The sequence below is a fragment of the Sphaerodactylus townsendi genome, linkage group LG06 (assembly GCF_021028975.2).
Source record: "Sphaerodactylus townsendi isolate TG3544 linkage group LG06, MPM_Stown_v2.3, whole genome shotgun sequence".
Taxonomy (NCBI): Eukaryota; Metazoa; Chordata; class Lepidosauria; order Squamata; family Sphaerodactylidae; genus Sphaerodactylus; species Sphaerodactylus townsendi.
This window is the reverse complement of record NC_059430.1, coordinates 100,972,175-100,996,316: the sequence shown is the minus strand read 5'-3', so window position 1 is coordinate 100,996,316 and position 24,142 is coordinate 100,972,175. Positions and strand designations below refer to the sequence as shown.

The window sequence follows — 24,142 nt, the reverse complement described above, 5'->3', positions numbered from 1 at the left end:
TCAAAACTGTGTGCACCCGACGCATGCAGAAAGGACAACCACATGCCCATCTGAGGTCTTCGTTCCAGCTTTTGTTGCTGCTGCTTATGCTGTTAAAGCTGTTAACCTTTGTTTCATTTCAACTGAATAGTGAGTTGCCTCTTTGACACATGGTAGAAACTGCAAAGAAATATCTGGCTGTTCAGTATTTTCCTTTCTTAATGCTACTGCAGTCTCTAAGGGACCACTTGAAGTGCACCAAGGATGCATTTCACCACTGATGGCCGTCATTTGAAAGTCGCCTCACCCGATCTCAGGGAACACTTAATTTGTGGAACTGTATGTACCTATGAAGGCCAGATGCTAGTGAAGAAAAAGAGGAGAATGATGCTGATGCTGCTGTCATGTTGTAGTAGTAGTATTGAAGACAGAGTTGGCTTGAATGGATTCTTGAATGGATTGGATGGATTCTTGGTTTGATTCAGGAATGTAGTTGCTTTAATGAGACACCAGACATGCAAAGAAAGTTAAAATGTGCTAAATAAACCCAGAAATGGAATGCAATTCATAGTAATAGTGACATTATTATTGTCTGATACCACTATGAAATCACTATGAATTACAACTGATCTCCAGGCGACAGAGATCAATTTACCTGGAGAAAATGGCCACTTTGGAAGATGGACTCTGTGGCATGAGACCTTTTGAAGTTCCTCCCCTTCCCAAACTCTGCCCTTCTCAGACTCCGCCCTCAAAACCTCCACCTTTTTTCCCAACCCAGAGATGGCAACCCTGCCCCCTCATAATATATGGTACATCGTGATCAGATACATATTTATACAGAACTGCAGTGGCGTACCCAGGCAAACTGGAGCCCTGGGCAAAACCTGAGTTTGATGCCCCCCCACCCCCATGGGCGGCCACCCTCTCCCACCGTGACCAATTATTTTTTCCACCAGGTCGTTTCAAAGTCACCATCATATTATAGAACATGCCCCAACTTTCTCAACCCGGAGATGGCAATCCTACATCTTCGTGATAGGTGGTGTGGTGTAGTGTTTAGGAGCAGTGGACTCTGATCTGGAGAACCGGGTTGATTCTTCACTCATCCACATAAAACCACCTGGGTGATCTTGTTCCAATTCTCTAAAAATTCTCCCAGCCCCACCAACCTCACAACGTGTCTATTGAGGGGAAGGGATGGGAAGGGATGTGTAAGCTGCTTTGTGACTTACAGCTGAGAAAAGTGGGGTATAAATCCAAACTCCTCCTCTTCTAATTTATTTTGCTTAACGAGTATTTTGTAAACGGAGTGACTTAAACCACTGAGCTGTTATTTATCACTTAAAAGGAGCCCAGCTCTCCAATAAATAGAGGGAACACTCTGTGGATTCCGCATGGGCCAAAAAGAGCAGTGTGAAAACAGTGTAAAATGGTTTGAAAGGGCTTTCACACCGCTGTTTTTGGCCCACGCGGAATCCACCTAGCCTTTGAAAGCTGTTACCAGCCTAAATTCTGTTAGCTTTTGAGGTGCCACTGGATTTTTGTTTTATTGTGCTGCTGCAGACTAACATCCACCCTGGAATTATTAAAAGTTTGGCAATTATGTGCAAACATGCATCTATAAAAACAAAATAGTACATACAATTTCTATGTGTGCCAATACTGTCTGGGGAGGGGGGGAGGGGGCGGAGACTCTCACTATTAATCTACTTTGTTCCTTCTAAGATGACCGCCCTGTTACCGACAGAAGTCGCATTTCCTGCATCCTTGAAAATGGATTCTGGCCAAAAATAAATAAATATTTACAGCACTATATTCACTCGTTAGGTCTTTCAAGTGTTGACAGACTCGAAATTATTCAGGATTTTTCTTCGTAAAAGTGTATAAATAACCGATCAATCGAACACAAGTGTTTCAGAACACAAAGGCGCCGCTTTGAACTGAACCGCGGCGCTAACTCCGGAATAAGCGGGGCGTACCATCGTTCCATGAGGGGTGTTCTCTGCGCTTCACTCTGGCCGTACCATTCTACGTGGAGGAGGAAGGACATGTACCATTCCTTTGGGGCGAGATAAAAACTGATAGACGTTGGTATCGCCGAGGGGAGGGGTACTACCACCGTCTTCCGCGCTGCGGGGGAAGGATGAGGCTGGTCGGGCAGTACCATTGGGCAACAGGCAGAGGGTGGGGTGGGCCGCGTGCGCCTGCGCGAGGGGTCTTGCGGGCGGGGCCGGTTCCCGGAGGGCCTTGTGGTTGGTGGGTGTCGGCCTGTCTTTTCCACCCTTTCGCGCGTGCGTCGCGTCGTCGGCCGGTCAGGTCCGGTTTGGGGGCTGCTACGCGACGTCGTCGTCGTCGTCTCCGGCCGCGCGCGCGCGTCCTTCCTCCTGTTCCTCCTCTTCCTCTTCTTCCGCGGCTCTGGCCCATTTCCGCGTTTTGACGCAGGCAGAGGGGTCCTCCCCGGCGTGGCCGTGTGGGAGGCGCCCGGCCCGCTCGGAGCCTGGACAGTCAATGCTCTCGGTGAGTGAGAGGCCGGCCAGGCCGTGGTTGGGGGGCTGCCACTTGTGCGGCCTTCGGGTGCCCTTTCTTTGAGTTAGGAGGTGTTAAGTGGGGGATATGAAGGGAGAGCTGTTAAAGGGGGGGGGGAGTTGAATGAAGGTTTGTGTTGTAGCAGTGGGGGGGGGGCAAAAGATGCTGAACTTTTTTTTTAATTGTGGGATAGGGTGGGGAGAAAAGCCTTAAAGCTTTCGGCTGTTGATTTCTGGCATTTCGAAGGGGCAGTTGCCAAGGAGGGAGCCTGGTGGTCTGGGGTCAGGATAGGCATATATGTGGAGAAAACTATGCTTAATGATGGGAATGGCTTTTGAGGAGTGGTGGTGGGGAAATCTTGTCCTCTCCCCCGCCCCGCATTTGCCATTGGTGTAAAATAAAGCAGGAGATTAAGAACACCATACAGATTGACGAAAGGTATTTGAGTATAAGCTCTCGTGCGTCATGCTGCCGGAGGTTGCAGGTGGGCTGTGACTCATGAAAGGTTAGGCAGAAATGCGTTTTGTTACTGTTTGAGGCACTCCTCCACCCCTGTTTGCTGCAGAAGGGTATGGCTTTCCACCTGGACTTATTTCCATGCTTGTAGGGGGTCAGGATGTTCATGAGACTCAAGTTGTGAAGGAGTGTGTATGGGATGGCAGTGCTTGCTGGGGGTGGGGGGTGGGTAGATCAGTCGTGGGTAGTGTGTCATTAACAGCTTCCTTCATTTTCATCTTGTAAAGTGTTTTTTGGGGGGGGAGGAGAACTTCTAAATTTGAGTTAGGAGGTTTAGGGGGCATTTTAAGGGCAGTGTCTCTTGTCATGCTGGAACTGGAAGAGGTGAAACTGCTGGTGGAGCTCAACTTCAGAGATGAGATTTGTTATTGGGGGCATTCTTCAGTATCCTTTGTTAAGAGTTTGAGGGTGGCAACAAGTGTGTGTGGGGGGTTCCTTTTAATTTGGTTGGAAGCCTTGGGAGAACTGGTCAAAGACTCAGCTGCTAAGTCTGGGAGGGAAGGACCCTGGTGGTGGGGCATTGCAATAAGAGGGGAATGCCAGACCCCAAGGGTCCAAGACATAGCATAAGTGGTTCCGGGAATGTACGAGGCGAATAGCAAAGTGCTCTAAGAATACTGTGTAAATTACAGAAATACCATAATGGATAGATTTCTGTTATTGATCTGTTACTCCTAGAATAGTTCATCAATGTTTATGGGGTGGGCATTTTGTTTTTGATGGTCCAGCAAAATTGACAGGATGGTAAAGGAATGCTGGACAAAAGGTTGGGGTGGAAATTATAACAAGCGTTTAAAGAAGATTCAATGGTCTGGGGGTGGGGCTTCTAGGGTGAACCACAAATAAGTGAGGTGGTGAAAGCTGCAAGATCTTGGAAACACAGAGGACAGGCTGAGAGAGTATAGTTGTAAGAAGGAACTTGAATATTCTTTCCATGTTATTGGGTTTGCGAATGGAAGGTGAACTGGTCACTGCTAGGAGGAAGTAGTTTTGAGCTGATAATTATGGTCCAAAGAAACTTGCAGGCTACTAGAGTGATGCAGACGAGAATCTAGAATGACTGTTGCATATTTTTTTAGAGTGTTCAGAAACAATTTAGAAGAGCCAGGTTTGAAACCCTACTCTGCTGTGGGGGTGGTTTGCAGGTTGCCTTGGACCAGTCACACATTATCTGCCCAGTTAATTTCACAGGGTTGTTGTGAAGGGAGGGCTGCTTTGAGACCCCACTGGAAAAGTGAAATCAAAACAAATAAACATCTAAACATGGAGCAGAAGCATTGTGAATAGAGACAACCACATCTTTGGTGAGTAATTTGGTGGCAGGAAGGAAGTGAGGCTTTGACCAGGAGCTGCAGTTGAGTATGAACTTTAATGGCAGAACATGAACAGTGAGAAGTATTTGTAGCAGGAAGTGGTGTAGGGCGGGGCCATCAGTCTATGAGCATAAGAGGTTAGAGGTTCATGGTGCACATCAGGGTAGGTAATTAAGAAGGTTAGGAAGTGAGGATCAGGCAGGTAAGGTGGGATAATACTTGGAGAGGAATTGAGGCAAAGGTGAGGGGGGAGGTGAAATTGCATTGAGAGCACAGGCCTAGAAATGGAGAAGTGGATGCAGTAAGGTCAGGGTAGAAGGAAGCATGCGTGTGGTTCTAGGTAAGAGTGTATGCATTCACTGTGCCAAAAATTTTGCAGTGCCTCCCAGGTTTCCTTCACTTATTTAGTCACCATGTTGCTTCCCCCTCCCAATGTGGGGCAGTTATCTCTAAGAGTACCAGCTGGCACTTTCAGGAGTTCATGTGTGAACTGAAAAGGAGGAGCACACACACTCTTCTTGTTGAATGAGCAGGGTGGCTTGTGACTCAGAACTGCAGTAGTGAGGAAAAAGAGGCACCTCCCTATCTGACTCAAAGTGCAGAAATGTTATCTTTGGTTAGCCCCTGATTGGAAGAGCGGGTGGGTGGGTGGGTGGGGAGTGGGGGGGAAGTTGGAAGGCTGTACAGGAGTAAGATGCTCATGAATGACTTTCATTGTGGTAAAAAACAAAACAAAACCCAGGAGACTAGCACGTTAAAAGACAAGTAGCATTTTATTTCACCACAAGCTTTTTGTAGGCTGAAGCCCACTTCTTCAAATGCCTCTTTTTCGCATGCTGGAGTTTAAGCAGCAGCTAAACTTTGTGAGTACTGTTAATGTAAAGTCTCTATTCTGATTCAAAACTTCTTCTTAAGACTGATTCTTAATATTGTCTGCTGTCCCTGCTTTTGTACTTTGCCCTTCTATGGAATGTTGTGCTGTTAACTGTTGCCTGAGCGGGAAAGGGTCATATTGCTGATTCCAACATAGAATTTAAAAAAATTAATACAGGTTAATTGTCATTTTCCTCTTTTTGCAGTACAGTGTCAGAAAAGTCTTTTTAGATGTTCTGGTTTCTTCATCTTGTATATAGTCCATCTTATAAAATAAATACATTAAAAAAACTGTCACTGTGAACTAACAGTGTAATTGTGTTTTTACTAGGTGCACAGTCCATCTCAGTTTCTTTAATTATTAGCAATGATGTGTCTGTTTTGGGCACTAAAACGTCCTCTTCAGTCTATACTCTACATGTGTCTTACTGAGCTATGCGAGATGTAATTTTCAAGTCAACATATGATAGAAAAGAGGAAGATCAGTCATACAGTTCCCCATCTTTTTTCCCATAGGCAAGTGGTTGGGCTAAATATGCTGGTCTGTAAATGCTGCTGGAAATAATGACAATAAGATGGTGGCATACCTGCATCTGGAATATCACACAGTTCTGGTTATTGGTGACAAAGATAGTGATGACCACTAGAAAAAATACCTTTAAAATAGCTGTGATAGTCTGATCATGGTAACAAAGCTATGCCCAAGAGAAGGAATCTCTTACAGACACACTAATAGGGATGGTATTGACTGTGATAACTTGCCAGTTTTTATCAGAAAGCTGAGCTAAATGACCATAGCAAGGTCCAGAAAGGAAATATAATAAATACCTCAATCTATGAAAATAATTGTTCTATAATTACATAATGGGTCTGACGTTGTTGGAATTCATTATAGTAAACTAACTGTTTGAATAGATTGTGTTAAGTTAATTGCCTGTATAACCTGGAGGGACATCAAATAATTAGTCATTGAGTACACAGAATGGTTGTTGACATAGTTCATATAAACTTGTTGGTGGGGTTTGTTAGATGCTAACATCTGGCTCAGGTGAACTGAGCAGTGGTAAACAGCTCTGTAATCCCCCACCCCAACAGTTGGTAACGGGGATTAGGCATACAAGGATCAAGTAATGGTTAAATGGGAGTTTTTCTGCATTTCCTTGTATCGGTTTAAACTCATTTGCTTTTGAAAATTCATTGCTTGTCATTTATTTGAACTCTGAAATTCACCCAGTTGACTTACTTCCTCTATTCCACTTGACTTGTTCCTGATTCCCATTCTTCAAAGCATTTGTGCTTAGAACTTTCCAGTCCTCCTTATTGGCAGGTGCCTCCTTTTAAAAAGGGAAATTCCAGTTTTCAGTAAAAATATGGGACTTTAGCTCCAAAGGGGCAGTGTCATAGTTCTGTTAGGAGTCTGTCCCATTTCTCTACTGTTATCTGTAAGAATTGCTGGTATATCTTCCTGGATAAAAACACAACTAAAAATTCTTCTCTCCAATCTGGAACCACTCCCAAAACTTTTGACAGCATGCTTATCTGTACCCCATGCATGAGTGAATTCAGAGAGGAGTAATTCTAAGAAACCCAGACTTCTTGCAGAGTTTTATTCAGAGTTGGCCAGAGAACGGCTGTATTAAACCCATGGAACATATGATGATTACCTTCTACATTGACCCATCAGTCCATTGAGGTCCATATTGTCTGCTCAGATTGGCTATGGGTCTCCACAATCATCTTAAACAGAGGCCTTTCAAATCACCTGCTATCTGATCATTGCAACTGGAGACGCTGGAGATTGAACCTGGGACCTTCTGCATACAGATGCTCTGCCACTGACCCATGTCTCTTCCCTGTTAAAAGCCTACCCATTCAATCACGCAAGTCTGCCCTGTTCCTCACTGTGTTTCTATGGTTAAGAACAGGTGCATTCTAATCTGGGGAACCGGGTTTGATTCCCTGCTCTGCCACTTGAACTGTGGAGGCTTATCTGAAGAACTAGATTAGCCTGTACATTCCAGTACACGCCAGCTGGGTGACCTTGGGCTAGTCACAGTTCTTCCGAGCTCTCTCAGCCCCAGCTACCTCACAGGGTGTTTGTTGTGGAGGGGGGTGGGGGATGAGATTGTAAGCCCCTTTGAGTCTCCTTGCAGGAGAGAAAGGGGGATATAAATCCAAACTCTTATTTTTCTTTTATTGTGGAGGCTGAGAGTGATTCTTGAACAGTGGAGTGTGCACAGTATGGCTTGAAAATTGAAGGTGGTTGTGTAGTTGTTGATTATCATCAAAAGGAGCCGCAGCTGGGTAGGATTGCAGCAAGAATGCAAAGTGAAAGAGGTGGAGAGAAGAGGATGCAGTGGTTGGCCAGATAAGAGATCTGATATGACTCAGTGAGTCCCTGAGAGATTGCGTGGTCATATTCATATCGCACCCTTCCTCCAACGATGGCAGGGCAGTACACATTCTGCTTTCTTACCCACTTTACTCTCACAGTATACCTGTGTGGCAAGTTAGGTTGAGAGATCGTGTCTGCTCCTGTGTTGCCAAATGAGCTGAATGGCAGAGTTTAGGCTCGGACCCCAGTTTTTGAAAATCCAAGCCCAGAACTGTAGCCACTATTCCACATGGGCATACTGAAATAATGCACATCCTTCTTTCCAGCTTGTAAAATGGGCAGCTACTTTGTTGACAGAAATGGTTCCGGGGGTGGGGGAGAGAATTGAGCAGTTGTCTGAGGTGAATGGAACATGATTCTCCTGAGTTGTTTTTTGTATGGTTTGTGACAGGTTTGCTCAGGTCAATCCTTGGCACCAGTTTGGCCCAGCTCCTAGAAATGTGATATTAGTGCCTAAGGATTCCAAGTGGATGTGAACTTGGAGAACAGACAGAATCACAGAAAGAGAGTCCTAATAGCATTGCTAAAAGGATCATATGTTGCTAATCACATTGCTAAAAGAATCGCTTGCAAAAGGATCATATGTTGACTTTTAAATAACATGCAGCTAGAAATGTACATGTAAAAGGGAAGAAAAGATGATGATCAGTTTTATTGAGCCTCAAATTCAGAACTGTGTAAGGGGAAATGGCCAACGTTGTATGTTTCATCAGGACAAACTGCCTGTTAAAGTAGGAGGCCTGCATATCTTTGTGTGTACACAAAGGGTAGCTTTATCCATGCAAACTGGTAGCATGAAACTGATGAGAAGCTGATGGCTCTTAAAATCATGCCCAATGCTGAAGCATGCATTGTCTTCCTGAGGAGAGACAGTATTTTATCATAGTTGAGGGCTGCCCCCTCATGGGTTTAACCCTGGTTGCTCCTTTCAAAACTAGTTATGCAAGTTTTGCTTTTTATTTAAAAAAAATTAGCTTCCAGATGTTCTCTCAGAAAGTTACATTCTTGTCCCTGAGCATTATAAAAAAATTCCTGGTTATAACTTTTCACAGAAATTCTAATCCTGTGGAAAACAACTGTGCGTTGAATTCAGCAAGAAATAAAATGAATTCAGATAAACTAAACTGCAAGGTGTTGTTCACACACACTGAGGCATGATCTTCTCAGACTAGCTGACAAATTAGCAGCTTTTGCTTGATGCCGTGCCGCTCGGCAGCACTATGTGGGAAGGTGATCCAGATAACCTTTCCAAACTATGTGTGTCTTGCAATCTCGGGATGTTGCAGCTGCTGCAGTCTTTCTTACTGCCTTGGAGCAGCTACAGCAACATTCTTAAATTCAAGTTTCTTGGGGGGCTTTTAAAGGCAAAGGGGTATATTTTGGTCTGTTTCTTGGTAGGAGATGGAATAGAAAATTGGATTAAGTTTTCCACTGTCCCTGAACTAGCAGCTCCTTCGGCAGCAACAGAAAATCTCTGTACGTTCGTTGCCACTGAGATGATCCAGGTCACCTTGCCTGCTCAGTTTTACAGCTTAAAGAAAATGAAATATCTCTAGGAGATTAAGTGACCCAGCAGCCAATGTTTTGACTGAGGAACCGAGGTCAGTAAACTCTTCATGTGTGTTCATCTGGCCACCATTCTCATCAATGTCTCTCCTGCTGACCTCCTCTTCCAAGGCCAGGTGAAATATAGTTCTTTCGCTCCATTTTCTCACTTGGCTTATCGTTGCTTTGTTGAAAACATACTTTCTCCTTATCTGAAGTGAAGAAGGGCTTGCGTGCATCCACTTGTTTTGTTGCATCATCGCCATAAAGAAAATGACGCCCTGCTGAGGGCTGCGCTTTCCTTGGGCTCAACAGGGATAAACTCCGGTGTCTGCTTTCAGTACTGGGGCAAGTATTGGAATATGTGTGAAGATGCCTGTGAGCATTTGGAAAGTCCCATTTTCCTGGCTGCTGAAGTACATCTCAACTACAAAGTCCTCACTCATTCACTGGAAGGGTATATGGCCGTGGTGGCAAACCTTTGGCACTCCAGATGTTATGGATTACAATTCCCATCAGCCCCTGCCAGTATGGCCAATTGGCCATGCTGGCAGGGGCTGATGGGAATTGTAGTCCATAACATCTGAAGTGCCAAACGTTCGCCACCATTGGTGTATGGCATGACTGTCCCACATGCCTGAGCCACACTACCACCCTGTCAAAATAAAGCAATATCTTCTCCCTCCTTTGTCAGCATAACATGTAACAAGAGAACTTTTACTTTAAGCCATAAATATCAGCTCTTGGTCTATTAATTTCTCTTCTTAATTGCTTCTCTCTAGAGTTTTTCTGCTCCACTTCTGGGATAAGCTCTCAATTCTTTGTCTGCCCCCCCTCTTCTCCAGCTCAGGTCTACACTGTGTAAAGGTTCAGTCCAACATTCAGCCTTGGGGGTTGAACCTAGGGAAATCCCTACACACACAAAAAATCCACTTCAGGTTTTTACACCATTTCGTTCCATCTGCCTTGGAGGAGTTTTTCCTCAAAACAAGACCGAGGAACTAATAGAGGAAAGACAGAATCTGCTTGGTGGGAACTTTGGTAGTCTGACAGTGAGGCCAGTGGCGAGGGCACTTCATCTGTGCAAAAATCAACAAAGTGGCTCAGCTTAGATGGAGAGATTTTTTAAAATGGCTGCATGTGCATCTGTTCTGTCTTCTCTTCCAGTTAGCCATCTAATTAGAGAATTGCTTATATTTCTCCCTTTTGCAAGGCTTCTCTAGCACAAGTACATATATGTACCATACATGTATTGTTAGTGTATTCAAAGTGAACACTCAAGCATTGTGTGCATGCTGTGAATTGCATATCTTCCATTATGCTGGCACCTGTGGCCAGGTGAGTTCCACTGAAAGGAGGAGTACTTTCGTAGAAGGAAGAGCTTGTGTCAGAACATATCTTGTTGAAACTCAACAGATGTGTGAGTTCTGGCAGAGCAAAGTGTGTAGGAACCCAACTGTAAGGACTGGTGTTCCCTGCTCTGAATCCTTGCAACACAGACAAATCCCAACATGTCCCTATGAGATATCAGTTTCATTGGCTGACTATTCAGTTGGACACATTTTAAGGACTTACATGAATTTTTGAAGACTTCTTTTGTGAATTATTGTATTAAGGATGGTCCTGATCTCTACCAGTGGGTTTCACCCTATTATTAAACAGTAAATTGCATTAAGCATCAACAAAAGGTATGTTTATTGATGTTTTCATCATGAGCAAAACCTGCTGGTTTAAATGGCAGGGTTAACCAATAGCTATTTAAGTTGCCGAGTCCCAAAACAGGATTAAGTGATTTACTTCCAAATGCCTTTGTGTTTTTCTTTGGGAGAGATGGGTCATCATCCTGTTTTCAGATGGTGAGTTTAAGCTGATTATCGTTGAGCTGAAAGGATGAGATATTCTTGGTTCTGACTCACCTGTTGTGATTCTTCTGGGCTTTCCTGAAAGATTTTAGAGGGAATCTGCTAATGTGGGAATACTTTTTAAAAATATTGCCGTGTAAGGTTTTTGCATGCCTGGCAGGAATGAGAAGTATTTAAAAGAGAAGAATTTGAGGAATTCTAGATGGAGAATCTTTCTTTTTGGCCGGATAGCTGAGTGAGTCTGCTTACAATCAAAGCTGGCCTGATAAGGTGAGAATGTTAAAGTAGCAGTCAAGAATAGGAGGAACCTTGTCAGATGGTAGTTTTTGTGAAGCTGTTGTAGAATACTGGGTGTCTCATTCTGATCTTCAATCTTGCATAGCTCCCTTAACCACTACACCTTGGAGGCGAATCCTCATTTATTTCCAAGAACTTTGGGCTTCCAGAGTAAGAAGAGAGGCCAGGTAACTTTACCTTTTATACTGCTCAATAGCTTTTAGGCTTTCCTTCAGAATCTAGTTTTAAATATTTCACAGAATATGTGCTTCTGTCTTAATACAGTCTCCCTACTTGTAGTGGACAGGGTTGGGCTGCATTCACCTCGCTATTTGGTAGCCTACTGGGCAAGAGATGTTTTAGGTGAAGTTCTTTCAGCTTCGTTTCTAAGAGTTTCTGGTATGGGGGACTCTTCAGGTGTGTGTCAAATGGCTGGATTCTGTGTTATAGAAACAACGTACAAACCTCTTGTGAAAGAAAGAAAGTGTAGATGTTCTGCAAGCACATATATTTGCTAAGGAGTCAGGATGGTGTTTTATTAACCCTCTGTCTTCTGTGAGAAAGAATTTAGATTTGAATCTAGTTAATTTTCTCTAGTTTACTTGCACATTTGAGTTTCAGTCACTTAGACTAAGAGCTGTGCTATTGTTATTTTAAGTGACTGAATGTATTCCAGTTTTTCCCCCCTCGGGAAGCTTAATTAAAGTGTTGACTTGCCCTGGGAAACCAGTGTCACAGAAACAAGAGTTGCAGGTGGTTTGACTTGGTGTTGAGCAAATGTAATGGTCACTGTTTAGGTTTTAAAGATATGCTCAGTTACAGGTTTTGACAGACTTTCTTGGCCAGTAGGAACCATCTCAACAAAACAAAACAGGCATAAGTCTCAGGACTGTATTTTCTAATTTTTGTTACCCCATAACCTATTATCAGTCACTTCAGTTTCTTGCTGTTTTATTGAATCTATAACATGTCAAAAGTGTTGTTATAAATATGGGGCTGTCGTAATAAAAACCTCATAATAAAATCACTTCTGAAAATATTACATGCAATTAACTTCTTAGGCAACCTGACACCTGGGATTTGTTGAGACCTTTTCTGTGGAGCTTTAAGAATAGTGGGCAAAGGCTCCTACTGAACCTTTGCATGTGATTTGTGTTGTGAAATATGAACTCCGAAGGGATGAATTTTGCTGTGCCAGATGAGGGAGGCATGGGCTGGGGATCTCACTGACTCTACCATGAAATCTGTGCATCTACCACCCCATGCATCTTCCCCACTGGACCACGGAGAACAACCGCAGCAGGGATGTCTGTAGGCCTCTATCAACACCTTCATGCAATTAGCTATTTTATAAAGCCTCTTTAGGATTGGTGAAAAAAATGAGAGCAATGTGGATGTGCGCCTGTGATAGGAGCATGATGCTAGGTTGCCTTTAGACCACTGCAGATGTTTCTGCTTCCCCATCAACATTTGTGAATCAAAGAATTTCCACATGCCATCTTGCACATCACAATATCCATCACAGAGACTGGGATGCCCTTTCCAGGTTACTGTTTATACTTCTGCCTGAGGGCAATACATCTGCATAAACATTCAAAAATGACATGGAGCGGACACCACTTGAATGTTTAACTTGATCATGTAGCTAGGCTACTGAAGTGCAGTGCCTTCCTTAGTGCATTGTCTTAGCAGGTGTACGTCATAACCTTGGTTAAAATCAACACTGAAGTGAGGGCAGGTTAGAATTTCCTGGTGTTTGTTTAACGCTGTGCGTCATGGAACACTTTGCCTTATGAAAATGTGAGTTGGACAGCTCTGCCTCTTGCTTCATTCTGGCAGGACTTGGGTCTGTGTTGTCAAGGCAGACTTAGCACTGAATGAATCCAATGTATTGAACTTTCCCCAAGCATCTTATGACAGTAACTGTTTTTCATGGGTGACGTTTGGTAGTGTGCTCAGTGGAAAACTTGCAAAGCCTACGGCTGACTGTGACAAGGTTGGGCAGAAGTTTCTCCTGAGTCTGCATGCTGGGGAGAAATAACACAGTGTATGAACTAAAAACCTGAAGGTCTCGACCACCGAAAAAAATCCACCATCAAAAAAAGGATAATATGAGAACTGGTCCTGGTGAGTCACAGTGAGAGTTTTTATCACAGGAATGTCGTCTTACTGCATTAGCAGGTGCAATTGAGTATATCCAAAAACAGTTTCAGAAGCAGGTTTGCTCTTTGAAATTGTAATGTGTGGTAGGTATACTGATGCTTTTCTGCATGCATTGTTTTGTAGTCTTTGCCTGTGTCCCCACTAAGTCATGGATTGTTTTTCCCCTCTCCCTCTTAGGTTTTCCTTTGGAATCCACGCCACACATTTATGGCGATTCTGAGCATCAGGGCAGATTTCTGCCGAGCCCAGCACAGCGCTCTGGCTGACAAGTGAACTGGGGGCCGGGTCCTACGTGCCATAATTCAGCTTTGCCTTGAAGATTCTACACACTGAGACATATAAAACCTCAAATATATGGGGATATCTTCTGCACATTGGAAACCTCTTTTTCTTAGTGTCTCTAGAAAAGTGAAACCTGGCCGAGCTCAAGGGGAGAAAAGACCTGCCCCTGGCATTTTTTTTGTGCCTCACCAGTGCCTAAATGCAGTAAAGGCTGCCTGTTTTTCTTGCATATAGCGGGAGACTGCAGAGTTCGAAGGAACGCCACCTGCGGCGTTTGAGGGTGAAGTTGTGAGTTCCAGTTGATGCTAAAGCAAGCCTGCTTTTCTTGAAGTGAAGAATTCTTTTGAAGAACAAAGTAAACGAGGAAAGCTCTGATCAATTCTGGACACTTTAGTGATTTTTTTAATGTTTTCTGCTGTGAAACGTTGCAAGGTTTGAACTTCTTTTCTTGTCCTCACACACCTTTTTTTTTTGCCACTATGAACCGTCCTGCTCCAGTGGAGATTACTTATGAGAGTATGCGCTTTCTGATTACCCACAACCCAACCAATGCAACCCTCAACAAATTCACAGAGGTAAGGAAATGTCTATAAGGAGCATGTCCTTTGGCCAGGACAGCGTGTCTGGAAGTTCAAAGCTGCAGCTTTCCCTAGTTCAATTTCTGTCAGATTGTGTTGTTGGGAGCCCTGGAGATTGTTTGAGGGGAAAGAAAAGATAAAGCAGCGCAAATGGCAATTTGTACAACACTGTTAATCTTTCCCCATGGGTGTGTTGTTGTGCATGTTGTCATTCCAGCAGACCTGACTGGTGAACAGAGAGTGCCCTTAGGAACCTGATGTAAAGCTTGCAGTGTTTTAAATAAAATCCCCATGCATTTTCTAGGCCTACCTGTCATTCTTTTTCTCCATCCACCAAAGGAACTGCGTGATTCTGTGTACCTAGTGCACCATCCCATCAAAGGCATACACACAGCAATATAAGGGGCAGCTGTTAATATTAAATATATAGCAATAATCTTTAAAATTTGAGAACTTAAAAGTTTAACAGAGCCCTGTGGTGCAGAATGGTAAGCTGTAGTAGTGCAGTCAAAGCTCGGCTCACAATCTGAGTTCAATCCAAATAGAAGTTGGTTTCAGTACCTGGCTCAAGGTTGACTCAGCCTTCCATCCTTCCAAGGTTGGTAAAATGAGTACCCAGCTTGCTGTGGGGTAGAGTGTAGACAGTTGGGGAAGGCATTGGCAAACTGCTCCATAAATAAAGTTTGTCTAGTAAAGTTGTGATGTAACATTACCCCGTGGGTCAGACAATGACCTAGTGCTTGCACAGGGGGCTATTTGTAACCTTTCAAATCACCATATTAGTTTGGACTTTGTTGGACTTTAGCCAGTCCTTATTAATCTGGAGTTAGAGAAAAGGTTCCCTTTAGGCCTTTTCAGTCTCTCCTCAACATTAGAGACAGTTGCTCATGAGAAGAAGTGAGATTTCCACAGTGACCAGAGGAGCGCAAAGGTCATGCGTGGCTCCAAAACCCCTACTACTGCCTTAAAGTATTTCCTTGAAAGGGTGGCCACGTGCTTTACCTTTTCCAGCTTCGAGGACAAGTGTATTTGGAATACTACTCTAAGGCATGGTAACTCTGTTTCTGGCATCACATGCATTTCAGTCTTTTAAGTACAAGTGCAGATTAAGTATATAATTCAAAGTGATCATTCATTTGTTGTAATCATCCTCTGTTACAGAGGTGTCCAACTCTGGTGCATCAGATGTTCATGGACTACATTTCCCATCAGCCCCTGTTGGTGGAGCCAATTAGCCATTCCAGCAGGGGCTGATTGGAATTGTAGTCCATGAACATCTGAATCACCAGAGTTGGACACCCCGATCTGTTAAAAAGAGTAAGAAAAAGGGCAATTCAAATGGTGCATTTTTACAGTAAAAAATAATCAGTATATTTGTTAATGGAAAGGGGAGGGGCATGTCTGAGAGAATTTTTCAGGTGGCAACATTTGGTTGGTTGGCCTCTAAGATAAGGAAATCCTGGGATAGTCAGCTCCAGGAAGTGACCTTGGGTAAGAATTTAACCTTCTCTAAGCAGCGTCTGATGTTGAGAAAAAAGTACGATAGTTACTTAACTGATCCAATGGAGCTGGATGTTCAATCTCTGTGTTGGTTGACTACCAAAAGGCTGCTGTTGAACCGAAAGCCCTGCTTACGTCCCTCCCTCTCCTTTCGTAGATCTCATGACTTGTCCTCTGCTCCAGATAAATGCTGCTGTTTATCAGTGAAATGTCTGGTAATTGAGGGATTGTCTGTCTAGCTGCCAGTTCCAGAAATGATTTGTTCATTTGGACTGTCCATCCTGGAATTCTCCAGGCTCAGGTCATAAATATGTTGTAACAGCCTTGAGTGAGTTGTATGTTTAAAGTAAATCAAGAGATTTTAAAATTAAGCTGATAATCCTACTGGAGGGGGAAAATACAGAACACTTTCCAAGTTCTAAAACTCATCTGGGGATAATGTTTGCTTTCCCCCAGTAGTAAACTACTTATAGTACATTACTAGGAAGCTAGAGAACAAGGCTGTCCTTTAGACCAGAAATGTCTCAGGGCTGTTTCTGCCAGGCAGTCATGTGCTTCCTTTTCAAAGGAGGTGGGGGAGGGAGGAATGCTAACTTTGCTGTTCTTCATTGCCTGTCTGAACCTTAGTCCATCCTTGCTATACTCAGTATTTGGCCTTTAAGGGGAGGTGCATTTTGATATGCTTTCAGTGTGATTTCCTTTATGCTGCCGAAGGGTCTCATCAGCCTCTCCTCTTCCCCAGAGCATGGTTTTAGAAGCAGCATTGAGAAACCAAACTGCAAGACTCTAGAAAAATCAGTGTAATTTTGAGTGAGATATTCTTAGAACTAATTCAGAGCCCCAAAGGTCACTTTCTTTCTCTCCCCCCCCCCCTTTGGTTCATAATGAACTAAGTTTTCTCAGACCATTCCATCAGGTGAAGAGATTATGCTGGCATATTCCTTGTGTTAGGATATGTCTATGCTGCACAGTTCAACCTGTAGAACAGGGCTTCTGCCACATAGTCATGGATACAGTGAAGACAACTTAAGGTGGGTGACCATGCTGATCTGTCTGCAGTAGAAGAGGAAGATTCAAGTCCAGTAGCACCTTAGAGGCCAACAAGATTTCTAGGGTGTAAGCTTTCAAAAGTCAAACCTCCCTTTGTCAGTGAAGGCAACATAAGCCCTTCAATAGACTTGGCAGCAGCTTGAGCAATATCCTTTCTTTGGGACCTGTGTGAGTGTTCTCACATGTACACAAAACCCTAACCATTGTTGTTTGGATCAACTTGTCAGTCATCCCATATCCTTGCCTTGCCTTTCCTGCCCCCACCCCGTACATTTTTTTTGGACAAACAGTCCCTGACATACTAGTGCTTGGAAAAAAATGTTAAATGTGGCACAAGTTCAGAGAGAGGATTTCTGTGGTTTCCAAGTTGCATAGAATCCCAACTTTAGCCTTGTTAAAGAGAAGGTTTAGAACATCGTTGCTTGAGAGATTTGGAAGTATAACTATGATAACAAACACATTAACAGATTAGAAACACATTAAAGATTCAGCTATCTTTAGTTTTAATTTGAGTATTTTATTCAGTTTGTAGGCTGCTGTTCCCCATATGGGCTTAGGGCAGCTCAAGAGTAGCAATTTCAGAGTAAGAATGGTTGTAGTACGTGGCATCAAGGATGATAGTAAATTTAATGAAAATGAAATGGTGATGTGGCTTTTCCGATGTGGCTTGTATGCCATTCATAATGTTTTCAGTGATGCTGCACTGTAACCATTTCTGGCAGTTTTGCCCTAAAGCCTGTATTCTGCATACAAACTAGGGAGTAAGGACGAATTTATCCCAGTCTTGCTATTAAGGTTTTTTACTGTTATTTTTTCCCCTGTGGCATGATGCTCTACCCTAGTATGTTACTTTTTCAAGGGCAACCTTAGATGTTGGCACCCGAGGTGAAATAAAATTTTCCTCCTATAACAGTGCACAGCACCTAACCAATGCATTCAGATATGCCATTCAGTGTCTGTCATTCTTCTTTTTGGCACTCTTCCCTTTTACTATTAAACCCTTCAGCATTCTCTACTCACTGGTATTCCTGGACCTTAGAAGCATGCATACCAATGTGATTTTTAGAAAAGGGAAGTCCTTTAAATTGATGCTATTTCAAAAGTGCCATTTCTTAGGCTGTCCTGAAGGCCGCTGACCATCAGTTATGGGTAAAGCAGAATTCGAGGTCTTGCCTGCTCCCACAGGCATCTGCCCATTCTCTGGTGCCATCTTCTGAGGCCCTGCACTCAGTGCTGGTGTCTACTAAGGGTTTGGGGACAGAACCCTCTCGGTAGTGACAGTCCCATTTGTGGAATAACCTTCCAATAGGCACATGCGGAGCACATTCTTATAGACGTGTTATTCTCTCAGGAAGCTTCTTAGCATGTTGTAGTGCTCATTGCCCGTTTAATCAGTACTCCTGGCCATATTTCAGTATGGGTTGTATACTGTGCTTCCGTTTAATGTTCTACTTTCTTTATCTTTAATTGTGAGTAGGAAGGCGCGGTGTGTTTGTGTGCGTATAATTTTAATTTTTCCTTTTGCTTTCAAAGGAATTAAAGAAATATGGAGTGACAACCTTGGTGCGGGTCTGTGATGCCACCTATGATAAAGCACCTGTTGAAAAGGAAGGAATCCAAGTCCTAGTGAGTACCTGTTCACGCTCTGAGTGGGAAATGCCGTGAGGGACAGAATGTGCTTGTGTTCTACTCTGGTTGGTGTTCTTGCTTCAGAACGACATGATGCGTTGGGGGCTGATCTGAAGCTGAAGACTGATGAAGCACCTTGTGCAGGATTGACTCTGATTCTAGATTATTGAACAACTTGTAATTAGCAGAATTCTGAAGTTAAGCGAATGCAGAATTCAAGTTGCGTCTGAATCCCCAGAGAGGTGTGAGGCACCAAAGATGTTGCATTTTTAAGGTAGAATTGTTAATGTGTTGACATAATCAAATGAGATTTACCCAACTGCCATACTCTCTGCTCCCCTGCTCTTTAAAGCCAGGTGAGGTAGCCTATTTCCATGAGAGCATGTGCGCATGCACAGCTACTGGGGAATAGCAAGAACAAGGCAAGGCCACCCTAAGAGTCAGTCCCTGCTACCACAGAGAGTGATGAGAGGGAGGTGATTTTGCTGGAGGGCAGCAGGTCAGTGGTAGGCAGGAAGGGCACGTGCAGATTGGCGCTTGGATGATTTCCTAAGGTCAGCAGCAGGTCATACAAGTGAGTGGAATGTTACAGAGCTAAACTGTGTCTTGGCTAGAGCAGAAACTAAGTTAATACTAGAGCTTGAGGAGGGATGCTACTCTGCATATTTGCTGCACTGACAGTTGGCTTTGCTGCCTCAAGCACCAAAATTTCTTGCACCAGTCCAGATGTTCAGTGATGTGTAGTTGTGTCCCTGATTTGACTTCTAGAGGAGGCAGGCTGTTTGGTAATATTTGCAAGAGCAACCACTTAGTGCTCTCGTTTTGAAGGGTGGAGTCGATACTTCTTGCTATCTCCTCTCTCAATGGGACCAATTACTGGAATTAAAATACATGTTGTGTTTTAAGCAGCGTCTCGTGTGAACTTGTCCTTGGAAAGCCATTAATCCAGAATTGCTTTGCTTACATTAGTAAGGGAAGCAATGGCTGACTCTAAATTTTCTGGGACAAGTCTCTAGTGGACCCTGGAGAGGCCACCACAGAGCTCTCACCCGTCCACATTCTTTCCTTTCTTACCCATCTTTTTTAGTTCTTGGATGATTGGCAGGCCAGTTGTCCAATTAACTGATTATGTGAATGGTTCAGAGGAGGGAAAGTATTCAGTGTAGTTCCTGAAAACTGATTACTTGTAATGGCTTGATGGGCTGAATCTCTGCCCCCCACCTCCCCCCAAAAATCTGGTTTTCTGCAAAATCAACTTCCTTTTTGCTTTTGTCACTCAAAACTTTGATTAAATGTCTGCAGAGGTGTAGCTATGGGGGGGTGCCACGTACCAAGTACACACCTGGGGTGCAGAAAATTGCCCCCAACTCCTCCCCCTTCCCCCCTGCACCCCCCACTTACCTTAGTTCAGGCTGAAAAAGCACCCTGGTGGGAACTTCATTTCCCAGGAGACCTTGCGAGCCCCAAATTCCCAGGAGACCTTGCGAGTTTCCACCAGGGCACTTTTTCAGCCGGAACTGAACAGGCCGCTTTTTCAGCCTGAACTAAAATAAGGGGGAGGGGCTGAACTAAGGTAAGTGGGGGCGGGGGTGGGGGCAGAAAACACAGAGTATGCCCCAGGCGCAGTTTGGCCCAGCTACGCCTGTGATGGTCTGTCTGACAATAATACTTCCTATAATATGAAGTTAACCACTTATTTACAAATTTTTGACTATAGATGCAGCACTCCTATCTTTATTTCTCTCTTACATGGTTAAATATTAAGATGGAGAAAAACCAGTGAGTGTTGGAAAACTAAAGGTGTTCATTTAACTTTAAAATCTTTTCATACACACAAATTGACTTCACTAGCAGAGGTGTGAGTGAGGGAGAGAGCTGTCTGTCACCTTCTGCTCTGATAGATGGTAAAACAAGGGAGCAAAATTGGATATAGCCTGCTTGAACTGGTAATGTTGGTAAACAAGCATGTGCAGTAAAGAGATTAAAGGCAGGGGAAAGTTAGGGGTGGAGCAGGATAATACAGGCATCTGAGTTCATGCCAGCTGTTACATCTTCACAGGTTCATGTAGCCTAAGGTGACCAGATTTTAACACTGGTAAAGTGGGACACCATTGACCTTCGCGCCCCGCCGCCAGACCTACCCAGGCTCTCAGGGTCCCCGGGAGGCACAAAACATGTCAAGGGACCCGATACCCCGAGGCATGCCTTTCCGTTTAACCCGAATGGACGATAAGAAAAGGTGCTTCAGATCCTTTTTTTCAAATACCTTAACTCAGCAGAGCTGCAGCCCCCTAACATCACCCCCGTAACCTCGTTAAAGCCCTTTCTTGGGCGCAGAGGTGTAGCTAGGGGAAATGGAGCCTGGTGCAAAATCTGAGTTTTGCGCCCCCCACCCTGTGGATGGCTTCCCCAAGACCAAAGGCCGCCCTCCCCCACTATGACTAAAGAACAATTTTTGCACCGTGTCATCTCAAAGTCACAATCACATTATAGAACATGCCCCAACTCACAAATCTGGGCTCCCTAGTTGAAACAATATTGAAAGTGATGCTGTTTGGGGGGTGGGTGGGTGGAGGAATCCACCCTGAAACAGCATCACTTTTAATGTTGTTTAGACTAGAGAGCCCAGATTCTCCTTTTAAATCCACTTTAAAGGGAGAATCTGGGCTCCCTAGTTTAAACAACATTGAAAATGATGCTGTTTCAGGGTAGATTCCCCACCCACCCCACAAACAGTATCACTTTCATTGTTGGTGGTTGTGTGTTTTCCAGGCTGCGTGACCGTGTTCTGGTAGATCTTGTTCCTAATGTTTCACCTACATCTGTGGCTGGCATCTTCAGAGGTGTATCACAGAGAGAAGTCTGTTATACACTGTGTCCAGACTTCTCTTATTACAGACTCCTCTCTGTGATACGCCTCTGAAGATGCCAGCCACAAATGCAGGCGAAACATTAGGAACAAGATCTACCAAACCACTGACACACGGCCAGAACACCCACGACAACCAGTTGAATCCATCTGTAAAAGCCTTTGACAATACTTTCAATTTTTTTTACTCTAGGGGGCCCAGATTCTCCCTTTAAATCTACTCAGAAGGGACCAGAAGGGACCAATATCTGGGGGAAAATTGAGTGTGCCTGTCAGGGGAGCAATGGTTAAGCAGTACCAAAATTTCAGGTTATCATCAGGTGACATTCCTGATGATACCACCCAGGTTTAGTGAAGTTTGGTTCAGGGAGTCCAAAGTTATGGACCCCCAAAAGGGGTGCTCCCATTCCCCATTGTTTCCAATGGGAGCTAATAGTAAACCATAAACCATACTTCACCACACCTGGCTGGTATCAGCAAGAGTCTGTCCTGATGATACCACCCAGGTTTGGTGAAGTTTGGTTCAGGGGGTCCAAAGTTATGGACCCTCAAAGGGAAGCCCCATCTACTATTAGCTCCCATTGGAAACAATGGGGAATGGTGGCACCCCTTTTGGGGGTCCATAACTTTGGACCCCCTGAACCAAACTTCACCAAACCTGGCTGATATCATCAGGAATGTCACCTGATGATAACCTGAAATTTTGGTGCCACTAGTCTAAAAATTGTGCCCCCTGCAGGCCGACAAAGTAAAAACACTAAAATATTTTTAAAATGCATTTTTGAGGTTTTGGCAGCCCCTTCAGGCATGTGCCCGGTGCATCGCACACCCCTTCGGCCGCTGGTGGCTATGCCACTGCTCCCCAGTGCCTACCAAATCTAAGACTTTCCTTCTTGCCTCACTTCCTCATCATGGATTGAGCCCCCTAATTTCTGCCTGCTCAGTGGATCTGTGCATGGAACTGATGGCAGTTCTGAGAATGCTATCTTGGAGATTCTGGTCTTTAACTTTCTACCTACTGATGTACCTTCTTCCTCCAGGGCTACACAACTACAATAAGCAGATTGCATTGACATCTTTCTTGTCTTCTTAGTAGACAAAAGTGAAGCCTGAAGGTTTCCTGTCACGTTTAAAAGTTTCTGGCCTTTTGTAAGCCACATAAAGGAAACAGCCCAGGGTAGCCTTGAGAAGGGGACAGCCATTCATATGGCTAGCTTATTTCAACAAACTGGAAGGGGGACTAAGTGTAAGGTCTCTCAGTACAACAGTCAGTAAAAACATAAGAAAGAGCCTGCTGGAACAGACCAGAGACCAGCTAGTCCAGCACTCTGCTACTCGCAGCGGCCCACCGAGTGCCTTTGGGAGCTCACATGCAGGATGTGAAAGCTCCTGAGCACCTGGTCTGCTAAGGCTTTTGCAATCTGAGATCAAGGAGGATCAAGATTGGTAGCCATAGATCAACTTCTCCTCCATAAATCTGTCCAAGCCCCTTTTAAAGCTATCCAGGTTAGCAGCCATCACCACCTCCTGTGGCAGCATATTCCAAACACCAATCACACGTTGCGTGAAGAAGTGTTTCCTTTTATTAGTCCTAATTCTTCTCCTAAGCATTTTCAATGGATGCCCCCTGGTTCTAGTGTTCTGAGAATAATAATGGAAACTCTTCATAAGCTCAGAAGCCTTCACTGAACTGGGTCAGGCACCATAAAAGCAAAAAAGCAAGAACTGAGAGTCTCTGCTAAGCTAACATTTAATAGTAGCAACAATCCAAAGCCCCCATCCCCCCCATTCAACCAGCATCTTCCAGAATTCCAGAACAGAGACCTTGGTTTAGAACAACAGAAACGAGAAGGGGAATTGTTTTAGCAGCTCAAGTTCATCACCTATGAATTGCCATTGAAAGACACAGCAATTAAGACTGGAAAAGGGCCGTTGCATGATGAGCTAAGAGAAAACGAAACTGTTTTTTTCCCCAGCAAACAACACAAAGCATCCATGAATTTCAACACACACACACCCCTCCTCTCAACTCCCAATCTTTCTTACCCCCCCCCCACCTCGTTGGGGAGATCGTGAGGAAGTTCTCTCCCTCTCCTTCCATCCACCAGCGAGCAAAGCAGCCGAAGGAAAACCAGAGCGGAGATCCCAGCCCACAAAAAGTCCCGACTCCTGTGCTTGCTAGGCTAGCTGTGGAGACTGGAGTGTGTCCTCAGGCTCCAAGTCTCTGCAGGGAGGGGGAAGGGGAGTTGAGCAGTCAATTGCTCCTTTTGCTTAGGGCTGCTCAGGGCTCTCACAGTTGATTGCTCTGGCCTGGCTGCCGGGCTGGCTGCTGCGGCTTGGCTTCTTTGGGATGCGGAGGAGCCGGAGGCCACAGCTGAGCAGCAGACCGACGAGGGGGAAGGGAGAGGGGCCGGGGGAGAATTTTGCGCCCCCCACGTGACCCATAGCCGTGCGCCTGGTGCGTTGGGCACCCCCTGTCACCGTCACCAGCACGAGACAGCCGAGGAGAGCCAGCAAAAATCGGGACTTTTTTACAACGCGGAGGGACGCGGGAGAAATTGTTAAAAATTGGGTGTGTCCTGCCAAATTCGGGATGCCTGGTCACTATAATGTAGCTGCTCTTAAAAATAGCTCTTCCTGAATAGTCTGCACTGTTTGATGTAATATGCAGGAAAGACAGGACTGAATTTTCTTCTTATGACCAGCAGCATCAACAGGAGTTTTGTGCATTGACTACTTCAGGAACCAGGATTGGTCCAGACTGTAAAATCACTGGCAGGTGC

At 44.4% G+C, this 24,142-nt stretch overlaps 1 protein-coding gene across 3 annotated transcripts in view; it reads left to right on the top strand.

The window, feature by feature from the left end:
- The first annotated feature begins 2,234 nt into the window (after positions 1-2,234).
- The window catches only part of PTP4A2 (protein tyrosine phosphatase 4A2), a 37,805-nt gene continuing 15,897 nt past the window's right edge, over positions 2,235-24,142 (top strand). The window contains exons 1-3 of one of the 3 annotated variants that reach the window (XM_048500302.1): positions 2,235-2,499; positions 13,629-14,308; positions 18,395-18,487. In XM_048500302.1, coding sequence (XP_048356259.1) covers positions 14,213-14,308; positions 18,395-18,487 — 189 coding nt within the window. In that variant the 5' untranslated portion in view covers positions 2,235-2,499; positions 13,629-14,212. Of the gene's footprint in view, positions 2,500-11,418; positions 11,477-13,187; positions 13,416-13,628; positions 14,309-18,394; positions 18,488-24,142 lie in introns of those variants that run through there. The other 2 variants (XM_048500304.1, XM_048500303.1) reach the window with 2 other exon arrangements.